Source organism: Vespa mandarinia, chromosome 19, assembly GCF_050613455.1.
Source record: "Vespa mandarinia isolate Hongniang chromosome 19, ASM5061345v1, whole genome shotgun sequence".
In the NCBI taxonomy this organism is placed as follows: domain Eukaryota; kingdom Metazoa; phylum Arthropoda; class Insecta; order Hymenoptera; family Vespidae; genus Vespa; species Vespa mandarinia.
In genome coordinates this window covers 685001-702556 of record NC_140828.1, presented here as the reverse complement: position 1 = coordinate 702556, position 17556 = coordinate 685001, and the positions used below count along the sequence as shown (strand labels likewise).

Here is a 17556-nt window from a genome sequence, read left to right as displayed (position 1 = left end):
AGAGATAGAAAGAGAGACAGAGAGAGAGAGAGACAGACAGAAAGAGAGACAGAGAGAGAGAGAGATTAAGGAGTGACAAGGATATGTAAAGAGTGTGGAATACGAAGACGAAATTTTTTAGAACGGGATGAATATATTTTTGTGCTTGTGACGGTGTAAACACATTCCTGAGCAAGATTGCAAATTTTTGTTAATTATCATCAGCAGGCTCGCTCGTTATATATTGCGTGATCGAAAATAATCGTACGATACTTGTTACTTCGATGGTTTTTATCCTTTGAAAATTTTTTCTTCTTTTTTTTGTAGATATATATGCATGCATGTATGTATGTATGTATGTATGTATGTATGTATATGGTAACAAATATCGTAACTTGCATATATATATATATATATATATATATATATATATATGTGTGTGTGTTTCAGTAAATGTACAATGTCGTAAGAACATAAACAACATAAAAGACACGGGACAAGTTCAGCGATGAACGTGAAATATGTATGTATGTGTTATGACGAAAAAGAAATATTGTAAAAGTAATAACGTAAGAGAGAGATTAGATCCGAGGCTTGTTTATGTTTTTTTTTCTTTCCTCATTTTTTTTTTTCTTTTTTTTGTATTTCGTTTTCTTTCTATCTATTCCTCTGGCCTCGATCATTGAAAAGCTTATTTCGACGGATTTAATAATATGCTCATGTTATTTTTGAAAATTGTCATCGATAAAATATAATTTTCTGATTGGAATATTTCTCTTTATTGAATACTACGTGTATTAAAAAGAGTGTAAATGTATATGTATTAAAGTTCGAAAGTGATTCGACGTGTTCAAAATGTTCAATCGAAATTTAGCGTTGGACTCGATTAATTATTTTTTGCTCTCTTTTTTTTTTTTCCGTCTTTATATTTCATTTTTGTTTTCGTTATTATTCCATTTAAAACGTAATACGTAAAACAATATCCGTAGGTCATAAAATGTTTTTACATTTACTCACTTTACGACTGAAGTCAGCGAAATAGTTGTAGGTCTTGAGATATGTACCCAATGATAGGACGTTGCAACGTTCGCAGCTGTGCTTGCAGGTACGTTCCATGAGTCTCAATACGTGAAGAAAGTCCTCGGCTACGTAATGATCCTCTTCGAGGAATAGTACCATACCAGTGTGATTCTTTGTTATTGTTAATTGATCGAAGACCCTATTGGCCTTCCACCACCAATGATGTTTAGTTTGTGTAAACTTTGCTTCGCGATAATGACCATAGAGATCTGGATGCTTAGCGTTGATACATTTCAAATACAAGGCTCTGTAATTAATTAACGAGAAGAAGAATTGAACGGGGGTCGGGGAAAGAGAGAAAGAAAAAGAATAAAAAAAAAAAAAAAAAAAAGAAAAACAATGAGAAAGAAAGGAAGAAAGAAAAAAAGATAAATAAAAATAAATGAACAAATGGAAGAAAAGAAAATGCGTTTTATCCGGGGGAAAGACAAAAGAGAGAGAAAAAAAGAAAAGATACTAATAATAATAATAATAATAGTAATAATAATAAAGGAAATTAAAATGATCTTACTGTTCCTTGTGAATGTTTCTCGGACAATCGTTTGGATCCTCCCCTGGAAATGTTCTTGGATGGGTTTGTATGCTATGGGGATAAAATATTTGCATGACACGACAAAAGTCGACGCTTTGGACCAAATAATTGATGTCCGGGTTCCATACGTCATGGCTAAAAACAAGAAGTGCCTGTTCGATGCCCCTTGCTTGTGCCAGAGAGACGATCAGGTGTCTCAAGTAGGTCAGCCTAACGTGAACCTGTACGACGATGATAGGCGCATCACCGGCAAGTGGACCAAACGCTTCCTCGTTGTAAACCTTTTGCTCGGAATTTATACGATCGATGTTACGACGTATATCCTCGATTTCGAGATCCGTTAGAGTGCCAGAAGTTGCATTGCCCGATGTCGAAGACGCATTATGCCGCTCTTTCAGGAACCTTTAATAATAATGATGATGATGATGATGATAAAGAAAAAAAAAAAAAAAGAAATAGAAGGGAAAAAAAATTAATAAAAAAGAAAAGAAAGAAAAGAAACGAAACGAAAGAAAATATTTTATTATTATCCCGAGAGGTAGATATGGTCAATCGATTCGTATTTCTCTTTTTAATTCTTTTATTATTATTATTGTTGTTATTGTTGTTGTCGTTGTTTTTTGTCTTTGTCTTTTTCCTCTTTTCTTTTAATTTCCAACAATTAATCTCACGATTGATATATGATAGGTGGATGGATTTATTCAGGTAGGAAGATCGTATTGTACAAAACGAACCTGTGGAGTTCCTGAGGGACCAGCGCAAAGAGCGTCTCGTTAGCCGAAGACTGTCCAGACGTGTCCCTGCCGGTTAAATTGATCACATGAATCTGCAGCCAGAGAAACGTCGCCAGAAATACGAGGACGAGTGTCCTCTGTAGAGTACCGCGACCTGACCTCGCCGCACCAACGGTTGTGACCCCTGTATGTCGCAATGTCAAATCTTTTGATTATCTTTTACTTTAAAATTGGATTATCATTTATCTCTGTCTGTCTCTCTCTGTCTCTCTCTCTCTCTCTCTCTCTTTCTCGTTTTTTTTCTTTTTTTATTATTAACAAATATTTTATATATCAACAGATACATATATATATATATATATATATATATATATATGTATGTATGTACGTCACTTTTCCTTTTTTCTTTTTTTCTTCTTTTTTTTTTTTTTTTGTATATCGTTATGTAAAACTGCATATTTCTCGTGCGTGGATTGTTATGTAAAAGAAAAAGTGAAATTATATTTGCAATAGAGAAGGAAAGAAAGAAGAAAGAAATAAAATAAAAAAAATAAACAAAAAAAAAGCAAAAAAAAAATTGGAGAGACGCAGAAATAATAATGAAACGACGAAACAAAAATATGATACTGCGTGTAAGTGCATAGGCAACTTAAACGGGACGCGTCTATTTGCTACTCGACCTAGAATCTTTTTACAACGTTAATAACGAGGAAAACGCAATAAAATTTCTTGTCAAACTTGGTGATTTTATTTGTACTTGACGACGATAGTTAAAGAGGTAGAGAAATAGAGATAGACACAAACGTATATATATAGAAAGAGAGAGAGAGAGAGAGAGAGAGAGAGAGAGAAGGTAACGTATGAATGGTTTTTTTTTTTTTTAAGTTATTATCAAACGGCCATGAGAATAAACGGGTTAACGAGATACTTATCTAAAAAAAATAAAAATGACCGAAACGTCGAGTAATCCAAAATATTCTAAATATTCTATATTCAAGTATGAATGTACGAGTCATGTTGCATAAAGAATAACAAATAAACGACAAAACAATGATGAAACAACTATATATAGGTGTAATTTATAGATGTGTATATATATATATATATATATATATATATATATATATATATATATATGTATATACAGATATATATTTTGAAACGTGCACTTTTTGAAACGTGAACAAAAAACACACATATATACATTTATATTTATAATTGAACAATACAAATTTTCGAATAAGATCTTTCGTCGTGATATCGCTTTATTTAAAAAATTTAATTATTATATTAAAATATTGACGTCCTCATAATAAATTAGATATTGTATGTCGAGTTAAATTATCTTTGCAACAATGTTCTCGTAATTAAACTACCGTAGATGAATATAATAATAATAATAATAATAATGATAATAATCTACGTACTTCCGATCTTTGATAAAATACAATGAGTTTAAATAATTTACGTAATAACAGACACACACACACACACACACACATATATATATATATATATATATATATATATAAATATGAATGTTCGTTTGATATATTATTGTTCTATAAAACAACTTAAATAAACAAAGGGTTTATTTAAAACGTATCTGTATCTATCCATTTGTTTTTTTAACGTTATAACATTAAATATATCTTTGAATGTATCTGGACAAATAATAATTTCTCTAGATTAAAATAGTTAAACTTTATTATTATTTCTAACTTGACACATACACATATATACATACATAATAAATTACACATGCAAAACAAATAAATTTAACATGGCTCAATAAAAGCTTTATCGTTCGGTCGTTGATCAACGGCAATTTTTTTTTATTTATTTTTTTTTTTTTTTTAATAATTTATCATGATAAAATTACATCTCGAAAGATTTGAAAATATAATAAGAGTACGATATATGTCAAGGAGGCAACGTTTTGGTCTAATTTTTTCTTTTTTTTTTTTTTTTTTTTTAACCAATATAATCAGATCAGATCATGATCGGATTAGATTAGATTAGATTAAATTATATTTGATTAAATTAAATTTAATTTGATTTGATTCGATTTTAATCAACTTATTCACGTACCGTCATACATTCGCGAAACCCCTCGTTAGTTTCTAGTGAATTTATCGGGTGAAGGAAGTGCACTCGATTAACGAGTAGTTTCCACGGAAAGAACAACGGCATGGCCCGAAGTATCGGCATATGTATACATATGTATGTATGTTGAATATACATACACAGCATATAATATATATACATACATATATATATATATATATAGTTATAGGGACGAAAGATCGATAAGTCTTTCGCGGCATTCCTTATGCGGTAAAACGAATGAACACGGTCATTGTATGTATTGGTTAGGCTTTTTAAAATGATATGCATACATATATCACAAATATATATATATATATGAAAGTGCATTTTATCGGACAGAAAAATGTTTTCCCTTGGTACATAAGAACATAAATATTTTTTGGTGCTATACGACATCGAACAGAAAAATATTTATATTATTCCTTTTACCTCCCGACCTTTTTCCGCGTATCGTGTTACCGTATTTCTGCTTAGAATAATCGTATGGTTTTCCTAAAAAAGAAAAAAAGAAAAAGGAAGAAAAAATAGGACGAATTAAAATAGGTCGAATTATGTTCGTCAAGAAAATTTCGTCGTTTGTTTTGTCGAAGGCAAAAAAAAAAGGAATAAAGAAATAAAGATAAAAAGAGAAGAAAACGACAAGGCGCAAGGGGAAAAAAAAAGAAACAAAGAAAAATCATTTAAATAGATTGAACTTATTTCGTCGGTCATATATCTATTTAAATATCGTTGAAAATTTTTCGTTGGTTCATTCGAACAGAGAACAGCTTGCTTTTATATAAACAGTTATTCTAGTCGTCTGAACGGTATACTTATTCACGTATCGTTGACGGATAAGCGAAGAAACGATATCATGAGAGATTCTACGAACACAGCCCACTTTTATTGTTAGATATCAGTTTATGAATATGCTTTATGTTATACAGGTCGATTACAAAAAAATTAAGGGACCAGTTTGAATATTTCTCTTTTTTTTTTTTAGAACGATAGAAAAGAAAAAAAAAGAGAGAGAGAACAAAAAAAAATATATTATCTATAATATAAAAAAAGTTTCGCGATTTTACGCTTGAAGTATATTACGGAGTATGAATTTTTTATGTACGTATATTATTACGACCTCTTAAAATTTTTCAAAGTATTTTAAAAAAAATTTTCGAAAGTATTCAGGTCAATGCTTGTTTAATAATTTCTTTTTCCATGAATAAAGGATTAAAATATTTGATCAATTGAAAAAAAAAAAAAAAAAAAGAAGAAAAGAAAAAAAAATATATTTAGATTAGAATTATTATAAAATATAATATACAGTATGTTACATGAGAACAATTAAATATTACACTTTCGATTGAAAGCCAAAAGTCAATGATTTTGTTTCATAATATTTTTTTTATTCTTTTAATATTTTTTATTTTTCATACGTAATCATCGAAACTTTTTTTAATCTCTTTCTTTTTATTTCTTACTTTATTTTATTTATTTTTCTTTTTTTTTTATTCCTCCCAACAAACTGAAATATATTCAACTTGTAATTTATAATCAATCTATATATACTTACACGATTAAGTTATCGTATGAGCACTGAGAATCATTAAATATCGAAGTAACTGTTCAAGATAATTGGATCCTAGTTATCAATTATCACAATACGAAAAATATGAGTACATGAAAGAAAAACGTTCGATAATTAATCGCAATTCCAAGAAAGAGCTTGTACTCAAATGTTCAACCTATTTTTTTTTTTTCTTTCTTTCTTTTTTCTTTTTTTTTTTGTTTTTCTTTTTATCATAATCGTGATAACGAGCAACAGATACGATGACTAATTTAAGTTTGCCACAACAAGTTACTCATACACATAATTATATCTGTATTTGTATATTTTTATATAGATTATATATTGTGTAGGTATTTTCAGGACACGTCGATAAAAAGAAAAAAGTAACGTCGAATATTTATTTCCTCCTCCTCCTCCTCCTCCTCCTCCTCCTCCTCCTCCTCCTCCTCCTCCTCCTCCTCCTCTATGTGCTTTTCGTTTTAAATCTTTCGAAGAACAATTTCCTGTCTCTCGATGTGAAAATTGAATTGAAATCAATTGTAACAAATAAAATTAATATTTTAATAAATCCATTTATCTCTGAATTTCGTTTCATCTATTATCCATGTTTATTATTATTATTATTATTATTATATATTTATTATTAATTATGACAATAATATTTCGTTATTGTGAAAATGGAAAAAAAAAAATAGGAAAGAAGAAGAGGAGGAAGAAAAAAAAAACGAAAAAACAAGAACAACAACAAAAATACATGAGATAATTTCTAATTACTTTTAAAATTCCTTATCATAAATATAACCGCACTTAAAGTTCCTTCCCAGGTTTTATCTTTTTTTTTCTTTTTTACTTTATTTTTCTTCTACTCTTTTTTCTCTTCTTTTTTTTTCCTTTTTTTTTTCTTCTACTTTCCTTTTCTCTGTTCGTTTCCATGCAGCGAATGCATTACGAGGATGCATTGCGTGCAACGATTCGCGATGCGTGCCATAGCTCGTTACGCGTACGTGGATATCTTGATTCTAAGTGATTTTATTACCTTGGGAAAAGGGAATCTTGCCGATGTGAAATTTAATTAAAATGAGTCACAACGATTACGAAGGAAGAAGCTTTTTTTCGTATATCCGAGACGTTCTCGTAGTCGTCGTCGTCATCGTCTTCGTCGTTGTCGTCGTCGACGGCTTGTTCATTTAAAATTTTTTTTTTGTATTCTTCAAGGAAAGTTTTCCTTCTTTTATTCAAGCGATGACGAAACCGTGACCCATAGTCGGGTCACTATAGTACGTCTCGCTATGAGAAATTTCAATGAAATTTTCCACAAGTTTTTTTTTTTTTTTTTAACTAAAGTTTCGTCTTATTAAAATAAAGAAAAAAAGAATATATGTTGAAATCTTTTGAGAACGTTATAAAGAGAGAAAAAAAAAAAAGGGAGAAAAGATTATCTATTAGATTAATAATAGATTATTTGTCATTCGTTTCTTGATTCTTTGTCTAATTGAATAACAAAATGTCTGTTAGAAATTTTTTTTTTCTTTTTAAATCACTCGATTCGAATTATCGAGCCGTGGACGAGGTAAATGCAATATTTTTTTTTCCTCTCTTTTTTTTTCTTTTCTTTTTTCTTTGTTTCCTCGTTTTATCATTAAAAAACTAAAGAAAAGAAGAAAAAAAAAATACGAAAAAGAACAAAAAGATTATGCCATTCTATGCCTGTCCTATGCGCTCGTTCCATCATAATATTATCGATGAAAATCAGGAAAGGAGACATTATTCTATTATGTGTTTGTCATCATCGATGCGCATACACATACATATATATATATATATATATATATATATATATATATACATAATGCGATCTAAATCCGTTTTAGTTCTAACGACGAAGACTTACGCCGGCGACGTAGCTGTCTGCGTTTAAAGCTTCTTTTCGTGTCGTGTCGCGTCGCTTAGAAAATAAATAAGACTCACCTCTCATCGTGTCATCCTTAGGTAACTGTTCTGAAACACAAAGAGAGAGACACGTTAAAATTCTAAATTAAGAGAGATTTTTTTTTATTTTTTCTTTAACCCCCATCCCTCCCCAATTGCCTTCCTACCCCATTGACGCGTAACGCGAAGAAATCAAATTTCATGGCGATATCGATCGACTTGCTTTTTCTTTTCTTTTTTTTTTTTTCTTACGAGACATCTTATACATCCGCGATATTAAAAAAAAAAAGAAAAAGAAAAAAAGAGAAGAAAACTCTGTTCTTATCTTCGAGATAATTATCGTTTTATTGTTTCGAACGTTAATTGTTTTCTGCTCTTCTTATCTTCTTTTTTTAATCTTCTTTTCTTTTGTTCCTTTCTTTTTATTTCCTTTACTATTTGATTATTTTGAATCGAACGACCTTACGTGGAATTAGTAAAGATGAAATTAATCACAGCTTGACTACAGTCAATGTTATTATTATTTTACAGATTATTTTAATTCTCATTTACGATGAATCATCTTACGTCGACAGATAGAACGACAACAATTTTTCTTTTTATTAGAAATGCGATTAGAGGATTGCGTTGTTTGTTTGTTTTTTTTTTCTTCTACCCTCCCTTCATTCCATTCCCTCGCGCATGCATTTTTTGTTTACGATAAATTAAAAAAAAAAAAATCGCATATACTCGGAATTCGATTAGTAAGTAATAAATTAAAGAAATCTTTCTTTCGATATCGTTACACCCGACATTTTTGTTCTTTTTTTTTCTTTTTCTTTTTCTTCTTCTTCTTCTGCTTCTTTCCTCTCTCTTTACAGTCACACGTAAAGCGAAAAAAGGAGTGGGCGGTTTTAAACGTTTGCGCGTTAAATTCCATCGGGCGATATCTTTAATTCATGTAACCAATCCCCCTCCCCCGTCTGCTCCCGTTGCCGTCCCCGCCCTCTATTCTTGGCAACATATCAAAACCTCGACACTGATCTGAGAGTAACCGAGTACATATGTACCAACGAAACTGTCCTACGGAACGAGATCTCGTTTTATCTTGAATTCTAAGAGGTACATACAAAAACGTTAATATCGTGTAAAATTTTTATCGTTTCATTTAATTAGATAACGCACTAAATTACGATCAAAGCAAATTGTATATTTTTAATCGAGTCACGATTGACGATTAAAGATTAAAATATTTTTTTTTTTTAATTAACAAAATAAGAAAAAAATCAAAACAAAACATTAAAAATACGTCCGATCGAATGTTCTTACCTTGAGGAAGGAGAGATGCCAGCTGGATGGTCCTCCATTTTGGAAAAATCTATAAAAGAAAAATGAAAAAGAATATATGCATGTGTATTCAAAAGAAATGGACAATAAATTGGGAAAAGCTTTTTATCTTTCCTTTTCTTTTTTTTTTTTCTGTAAAACGAGCTCGAAAAAAATTTCTTTCTCTCTCTCTCTCTTTCTCTTTCTCTCTGTCTCTCTTTCTTTCCCTTTGATTCTGATTAGCAGCGGATCTCGTTAACGAGGCCGCCGTTCGTTTGCCGTTTGTACCAGCCACGAGGAAGAAAATATCTTCTTCTCGGCGTTAATTGGCATGAGAAGATTATCGTACCGAAGTACCGGGTCAGCTGCAGTAGCAGCAGCAGCAGCAGCAACAGCAGTTCCGATTCGAGTCCGGAATTAACGCCGGCCGAAGAATAATTAGCGCACAGCTTGCTGATTCGCATAATTAATTAAAGGACCTTTAGTATTAAGTGGGAGTAGATAGGAACAAGGGGGAGTGGGGAGGGTGGTTGTGGTGGTGATGGTGGTGGTGGGTGATCGGAGTTGTAGCGTTAGATAAGTAAGTTTTCTCAAGGTTAAACACAAGATAAAATTAACTCTAACCAATCTGAAACGTGAGAAACTAAACGGGAAAGAGATGAAACAAGAAAAGAAAAGAAAAGAAAAGAGAAAAAAAAAATTAATAAATAAATAATTGATCTCATAATCACGTCTGAGATAATTTCCACCGACTTCATTATTATTGTTATTATTATCATTATTATTATTACTTTATTTGTTTATTTTTCTTAAAAGAAAAAACTTTATCTCAACATTCTTCTATATCGAACAGATCTGTTCGTTCTTTTCTTTCTCTTCTTTTCTCTTATCTTTCTTCCTTTCTTCTTCTTTCTCTTCCTTTCTTTTTTTTTTCTTCTTTCATTAATAAAACTCGAAATTCATGAAAATTTTATATTCGCTTAGATCAATGAATATGATTAAACGTTCAATCTACTTCTATCTCTCTCTCTCATTTTTTTTCTCTCTCTTTTGCTCTATACGGCCAAACCTTATCACCCCCTGTCCCCCCTGTCATCCTCCCACCCTCACACACACACACCACTACTCCCTATATACACAGCAATTGACTTTAACGATCGAATTATAATGTAGCGCGAGTAGAGTCAGACGCAACATCGTCCTTGTCCCATATTTGGACATCTCGCTTAATAGTACGATTATTAAGTATATCTACCTACCTACCTACCTACCTACCTACTTACTTACTTACTTACTTACTACCTACTAAGAGATTTAATGACAATCTTTGTGATTTCTTAAATGACTTAAGTGGCTGAATGATTATGCGGGGAGAAGAGGAGAGAGAGATGGGAGGGAAAAAGAGACGTTGTTAATGTCCTCACCAAATATACGAAACCGTCTGCATACGAATAAAATCTTCATTTTGCAATTGGATTATATGATGGTGAGGAGAGAGGTCAAGAGGTGATAAACGTCGGAAAGAATTTCGAGTCGCGCGTTACGTTCTTAAATATGTTTGATATTATCTAATAAAAGAAGTAAAATCGTTGTTAAGTATAATTAGGTTTGATTAAATTTTGTTTCCTGTATGATAAAGGATTCATCGTTTTATTTCGATTTTATTGGAATGCTCAATTGCGTTATTGAAGGTCGTAAATATACACGATAGGTGGACACAAGTGCATATCCATATATATATATATATATGTGTTTGTGTGTGTTTGTATCTTTGTATATATATATATATATATGTATGTATGTATGTGCATCGTGAATAAGACTTTTCCATGTCCACGTAACGTTAATCTAACGCGCTTACGTATCATCCACACCTATAATACACATAGAACAACCATAATCAACTCGTCTATAATACCAAAGCCATTATTTATTCCTTTATCTATTCAAGAAACTCATCATGCGAATGCACTTGCTTTAGTTAGGCACTATGTCGACTTATCAACAATCTACACTTTGATCTTTAACAACGTACGTAACGTAAGTAACGTAAGTACATTACATACTTACGTAGTCGTTCGACTATGCGATATTTCACCCCGTTATTTTTTAATGAGAATTTTTATCTTTTCCATTTTAAAATTCAAATAATTAATCTAATTCAATCCTAGTCCAATTTGGGAATGTCCAATCTAAAATTAGTGTCATCAAATGCGATTTTCACGGTTTGCAAGCACCAGTTAAAATGTTCAACCGCGAACGATTATAATTATCCTCTTTAACGATATTAAAAATTATTTGTGAATTATAAAGCATTCGAACATTAAAATGGAGACTTTGTCGAGTATGGGAGTAGAAGAAAAAAAACCAAAAAAAAAAAAAAAAAAGAAGAAAAAAGAAAAAGACAAAAAAAAAAGTAACGTCGAATATTCATTTTTCCCTGATGCTTCTCGTTTCAATTTCCCGTTCCTCGATGTGAATCGAATTGAAATCAAACTGAATTAAATAAAACTAATAATTAATATTAATAAATCCATTTAATTCCGAATTTCTTTCCAACCATTATTTATGTTTATTATTATTATATATTTATTATAATAACAATGATATTATTATCATTGGATGCGCAATTTTTATTATCATATATTTCTTATTATAAAAATAAATATAAATATATAATAATACAAAAGTTTTATATATATATATATATATACGTGTACATATATAGATATGTAATCCACTGATCCACCCCTAATTTCCTCCCCTATTTTCCATCTCTCTCCAATATCGAATATCTATGTTGTCGTTTAAAGTCGTGAGAGGAAGAAGGAAAAGAAAAAAGAAAGAAAAGAGACAAAACACGGAGCAGGATGGGGCGTAGGGAGGAGAGGGGGAGAGGGGAGCTGAAAGAAAAAGGATGGAAAAAAAAAAATAAAAAAAGAAATAAAAAAAAAGAAATAATTTTCAGACCGCGCAGAAAAGATTCGATACTTTGAGAATCGACATTTTTATCGCGTCGTAGAAACGGGCACTCCTTTGGAAGATAGCTGACTCTACGAAAAGACATTTCTCGCCAATGTCTATTACGGTCCTTCTTACCGGTTCCTTTTTCAAGAACTCTACAGAGAGAGAGAGAGAAAGAGAGAGAGAGAGCGAGAGAAAGAAAAAGAGAAAAAGAGGGAGAGAGAGAGAAAGAAAGAAAAAAAGAAATACTCGATCGAGCGGCTGACACGTTCTCTCGCATGTATTTACGGAGAGGAAGATGTTCCTCGCTTAGGTCTATTGTATATAACGGATAAGCGGCCATACTGGATGTTCCGTGACTTAAAGATAACGGTACGAGACAATGTACATTTTGTACCATACTTACTTACGTATGAGCGAGTGCATTACGTTTTACATATCTGTATATATATATATATATTTTTCTTTTTTTCTTTTCATCTTTTTTTAGTCAAATAATAAAGAACGTAATTGATCATTATTAAATTTCTATTTGTACGTTTGAGATGTACAAAAAGAAATTATTGACAAAAAGAATGGCCATGTAAATTTGTAATTTGGTGCGTATAGGTATAATGTTATCTATCGCTCGTACGCACGTAGATACGTCATCGTTGAAAATCTAACAATATGATAGGATACGATCGATTTTCTAATCGTCGGATAAAATTTATTATCCATTTCGAAATAACACTACTAGGAATATCTCGATAGACAAGTTATTTGAAATCATGAAATATACATTACAGGAGAAGAACTCTACGTGCGTAGACAAACACTTATACGCGTATATATACATATATACATATTTTATTCCGATGTATATATATCCGTATAAATATCAAAATGAGTAGGCAAATCGTTCTATTAAATTGTGTAGAAGGTCAAGATTCCATGTACATATATGTACGCATATATATAACCAACATAAAAGGACAGAACAAGGTTAATTAGCAAATCGACTGACTACTCTTTTAAGAGACTGATAAACCGTTCGTTCAACGTTAATTCGTTCGTTCATTCGATCGATCGATCGATCAAACGATCTATTGACGCCAGTTGATCTTATTATATCCTTATTTCCTATCTACCATACTTGCTCGATCGATCTTAATATTAAGAAAAATGAAAAAAGAAAAAGAAAAGAAAAATGATTTACTTATTATCAATGCAACGTCGATCGATCTCAGCATATCTAAATACTTCCTATATACATTTATATATATATATATATATATATATATATATACACATGTATATATAAGATAACATAGTTGATTAATACGATCCAAAGATATTTCATATATAGAAAAAAGAAGAAAAGAATACATATAATACAATATTAAAGTAATATTAAAAATTGATCGTACGAACGTTCGATCATTAATCGATCATATCTACATATATATAAAATATTGTCGAGTATACGTCATTACGACACAGAAGATATCATTTCTATGTTAGTATACGTGATAGTCAATACTAACTGACCTCGACGTTCGATAACTGTACTATTTTCTTGCTACTCTCTAGAGGATAGAAACATCTCGTCGTCGTCGTCGTCGTCATCGTCGTCGTCGTCTTCGTCATCTTCATCGTCTTAATACGCGATCAGTCGCTTTGGTTAACTTCCTATTATACTTAGATAAAATATTGTGTACGAGTATCGCGAAAGTGGAACGAAACGATTCGATATACAGTTCATAATAAGACTACCCGCTATTATCTAATCTCATATATATATATATATATATATAAGGTTTGCAACTATTCGATGATACTTTACGATCGATGAAATGTATCACTTCATAGAAAAAGAATGACAAAAAGGAAGAGAGAGAGAGAGAGAGAGAGAGAGAGAAAGAGAAATTGAAAAAAATAAAAAAAATAAAAAATAAGGAAGATGAAAGGACTTCGGTTCCTTCCTCTTAACGAGGAATGTTATTGCTCGGTACAGTTACTCGAACATCAGCTGCATTTATTGCGACACTGACTGACAGGTAGAACGATTTAAAGCGACCTTGCTTCGTCGTCTCATCCCTTTCTCTCTCTCTCTCTCTCTCTCTCTCTCTCTCTCTCTCTCGTTCTCATTCTCGTACTCGTTTCCATTTTATCTATCCCTCTCTTCTTTTTCTTTTCTTTCTTTTTTTTATTCTTTTTTACTCTTCAACCACATGCTCCTTCGATATTCTCCAAGCATTAAAAAGGTACTACTCTGTCTCTCTCTCTCTCTCTCTCTCTCTCTCTCTTTCTCTGTTGGTTGATTTAACATTTTATATACATCTTATATGATGATCTGGAATAAATAGAAATTAAAAATTTTATAATACGATTATTTCATTGGCTCTTGTCAACGTTCTTGTCCTACAACACCCATCCTCTACCTCTTCTATCATCTACCATCCACCCACCCACCCACCTATCCATCACTTCTCTCCATCCATCTATCTATCTATGGCCGCACCTCCCTTTTAAATATGACTTCATCTTGAAACGATATCCGATCTTTCAAATCTTTCACATATTGTTATTTACTTGTAACAACTCGATCGACTTTGATTGAGGAAAAAAAATTGATTATTAGTTATAAGAAAAATCATCTCTGTTAAATAATTATTATTCATCGCGATGGAAAATGAAAGGATTATGAAATAAACGATATTGAAAAGAAGATCAAGAGAGAGAGAGAGAGAGAGAGAGAGAGGGAGAGAGAGACAAAACCTGAGAGGATTTAAATTCTTGAAAAAGTGTATGACGTAATAATGCACTTTTATTCGAGCATGCTTGCTTGCGCGCTCATTTTACACAAGTTTAACCAGCGAAGCACGACGCAGCATCCAACCGCGCGAAACGCAATATTATCTTTCTTTCTTTCATTCTCTCTCTCTCTCTCTCTCTCTCTTTATGTCTCTCTCTTTGTTTGTCTCTTTTATTCGTGACATTTTTTTATCGTTTACCACGCCCGCACCTGATAAATCTCTATGAATCCGTATTTTATATTCACGTATTACAAAGATCGTAGAGATCATATCGTTCAATGTTTACCATAGAACAACATAATCTGTTTATTTCATTCGTTCGTTCGATCGTTTTATAAAACGCAAAAAAAAAAAATATGTATATATACATATGAATTTATTTATCAACGATCATTTCAACCGGATGAATGAATGTATGAATGAATGTATGAATGAATGAACGAACGTATAATGTAAATAAAGTATTATGCAAGATGTTAAATTTTCGAATCGTAACTTTAATGGATTAGATTTTGTTGATCGATATATTACGTATGGGTGGACAAGTTAATCCATAAACAGTGATAATAAATGATGATATATTATTACAATTACGTTTTAGTGGAAACGTGTCATTTCCCTTTCTCTCTCTCTCTCTTTCTTTCTTTTCCTTTTTTTCTTTATCTAAGCATCACATAAACAAAGTAAAAGTACCTGGGGTTGTCCGATGAATAAGCGAGCGTTTCTAATTTGGCACGCGTCTCTTTGATCGCACGCACTGTCTTCTCTCTTTCTCTCTCTCTCTCTTTCTCTCTCTTTTTTTTTCTCTTCCTCTTTCTCTCTTCCTCTGATTCTTTTTGTTTGACGACGTTCAAGAAATGTCGCGTTGCTCGATCATGATCGAGCAACGCGATGAACGAAAGTTATGTAATAAAGAAAAAAAAGTGAAAAAAAAGAAAGGAATAAGAAAACGAGAAAAAATGTAAACAAATAAAAATCAATTTGTAAAGAGAGCAAAGGAAATTAGTTATATTTATATTATCTATATCTCTCTTTATATATATATATATATATATATATATATATATATCCTTTTCTCTATCTTTCTCTCTTTCTCTGTATATATATATATATATAGATATACACGTAAAATCGTATGATGTACGTTCGTCGCGATACCGAATACGTTACTAGAGATTAACTGTGATTCGTACGGGTTCTCCGAAACGACTGAGCGCTCGCGGTCTTTCAGCCGATGATGAGACTCCTCTCTTCGCGCCACCGAGTTCGTGAGTCACGTGACTTGAATCACATGACCCATCTGTTCTTAACCCGATTGGTTGATACAATTTGCCGCGTCCTTTATGGATCATCTTGAATGATTTTTACGCTCGAAATAAAATAGGTTACGAGTACTCTAACTTCTGTTAATTAATATTTCTCGTAATTACGTTACTTACGTATCTATCTGAATCTATACGTATATACAATTATATATACATGTGTATATATGTATATATATAATTTGTTCTTTTCTCTCTTTACAATCTATCTCGTTTCTCTTTTTTTCTTTTTTCTTTTTTTTTTTTTTTTACATGAGGCAATTATTCTCTATCGAATGAGATAATTAATAAGACGAATAAAAAAAAAAGAAAAATTATATTTATCTTCATTTTCTCTTGTTCGTCGTTATCTTAAGAGAATTATTAATGGTAGTGTAAATAGTCGATGGTTATTTAAAAAAAAAAAAGAAAGAAGAAAAAAAGGAAGAAGAATAAAAGACTTATTGTTTCCTCTTGCCTAAGGATTTGTAATAAATAATGGCAGGCGAATAGAAATGTCGGGTTTTCCAATATATATATATATAAATATATATACATATATATATATACATATATAATTTCTTTTATTTTTCTTTCTTCTTGAAATCTTTCATCCTCAAAGAAACTCGCGTGTAGTTTATCGGTGCGCACAATGCGCAAGCGTGCCTAACGGTTAGATTTAATCGGTAGGGACGGAAGGGTGGGTGGAAGGGTGATAGGAAGAGAAGGAGGGATCATTTACCATGAGATATATACATATTTATAAACGGTTTCGTCCATGTGAATTATTATTACGCTAAACTTCCGCGATTTTTTTTTTTTTTTTTTTTTACCGACGTAAGTATAAAACAACACATTAAAGTTTCTCACGCAATACCGTTCAACGATTATCGCCACTATCCGAGAACAGTGATTTTCTTTCGTGGTATTAGACGTACATATCCTCCCCCGTATTCCTCCACCCATCCATCCATCCATCCATCCATCCATCCATCCATCCATCCACCCATCCATCCATCCATCCATGTATATTACTATTTTTGTTCTTCGAAGAAGAAACAACCGATGTCGGCTAATACGTACGTACATATGTAGATATATACATGCATACGTTACTCACTCACGTATCTCTCACCGTGAGTACTTAAGCGCATAAAATAAATCCGCATGTGCGGATGTATGTATATAAGATACACTCATACATACCAGTTATGTACTTACTTACTTACGTTATCGTAGTAAATGCAAGCTGCGTGTCATACCGCGCGCATCGTTC

General features: G+C 31.6%; 1 protein-coding gene across 13 annotated transcripts in view; it reads right to left on the bottom strand.

The window, feature by feature from the left end:
* Mgat2 (alpha-1,6-mannosyl-glycoprotein 2-beta-N-acetylglucosaminyltransferase) overlaps positions 1-17556 on the bottom strand; it is a 59221-nt gene that overhangs the window by 3135 nt on the left and 38530 nt on the right. For 2 of the 13 annotated variants that reach the window (XM_085662764.1, XM_035884774.2), the window contains exons 2-7: positions 9221-9269; positions 7952-7981; positions 4864-4926; positions 2326-2509; positions 1571-1993; positions 997-1306 (exon numbers count right to left, since the gene is read on the bottom strand). In XM_085662764.1, coding sequence (XP_085518890.1) covers positions 997-1306; positions 1571-1993; positions 2326-2509; positions 4864-4926; positions 7952-7958 — 987 coding nt within the window. In that variant the 5' untranslated portion in view covers positions 7959-7981; positions 9221-9269. Of the gene's footprint in view, positions 1-996; positions 1307-1570; positions 1994-2325; positions 2510-4863; positions 4927-7951; positions 7982-9220; positions 9270-9566; positions 9648-13711; positions 13941-15672; positions 15881-17556 lie in introns of those variants that run through there. The other 11 variants (XM_035884772.2, XM_035884771.2, XM_085662765.1 and 8 more) reach the window with 11 other exon arrangements.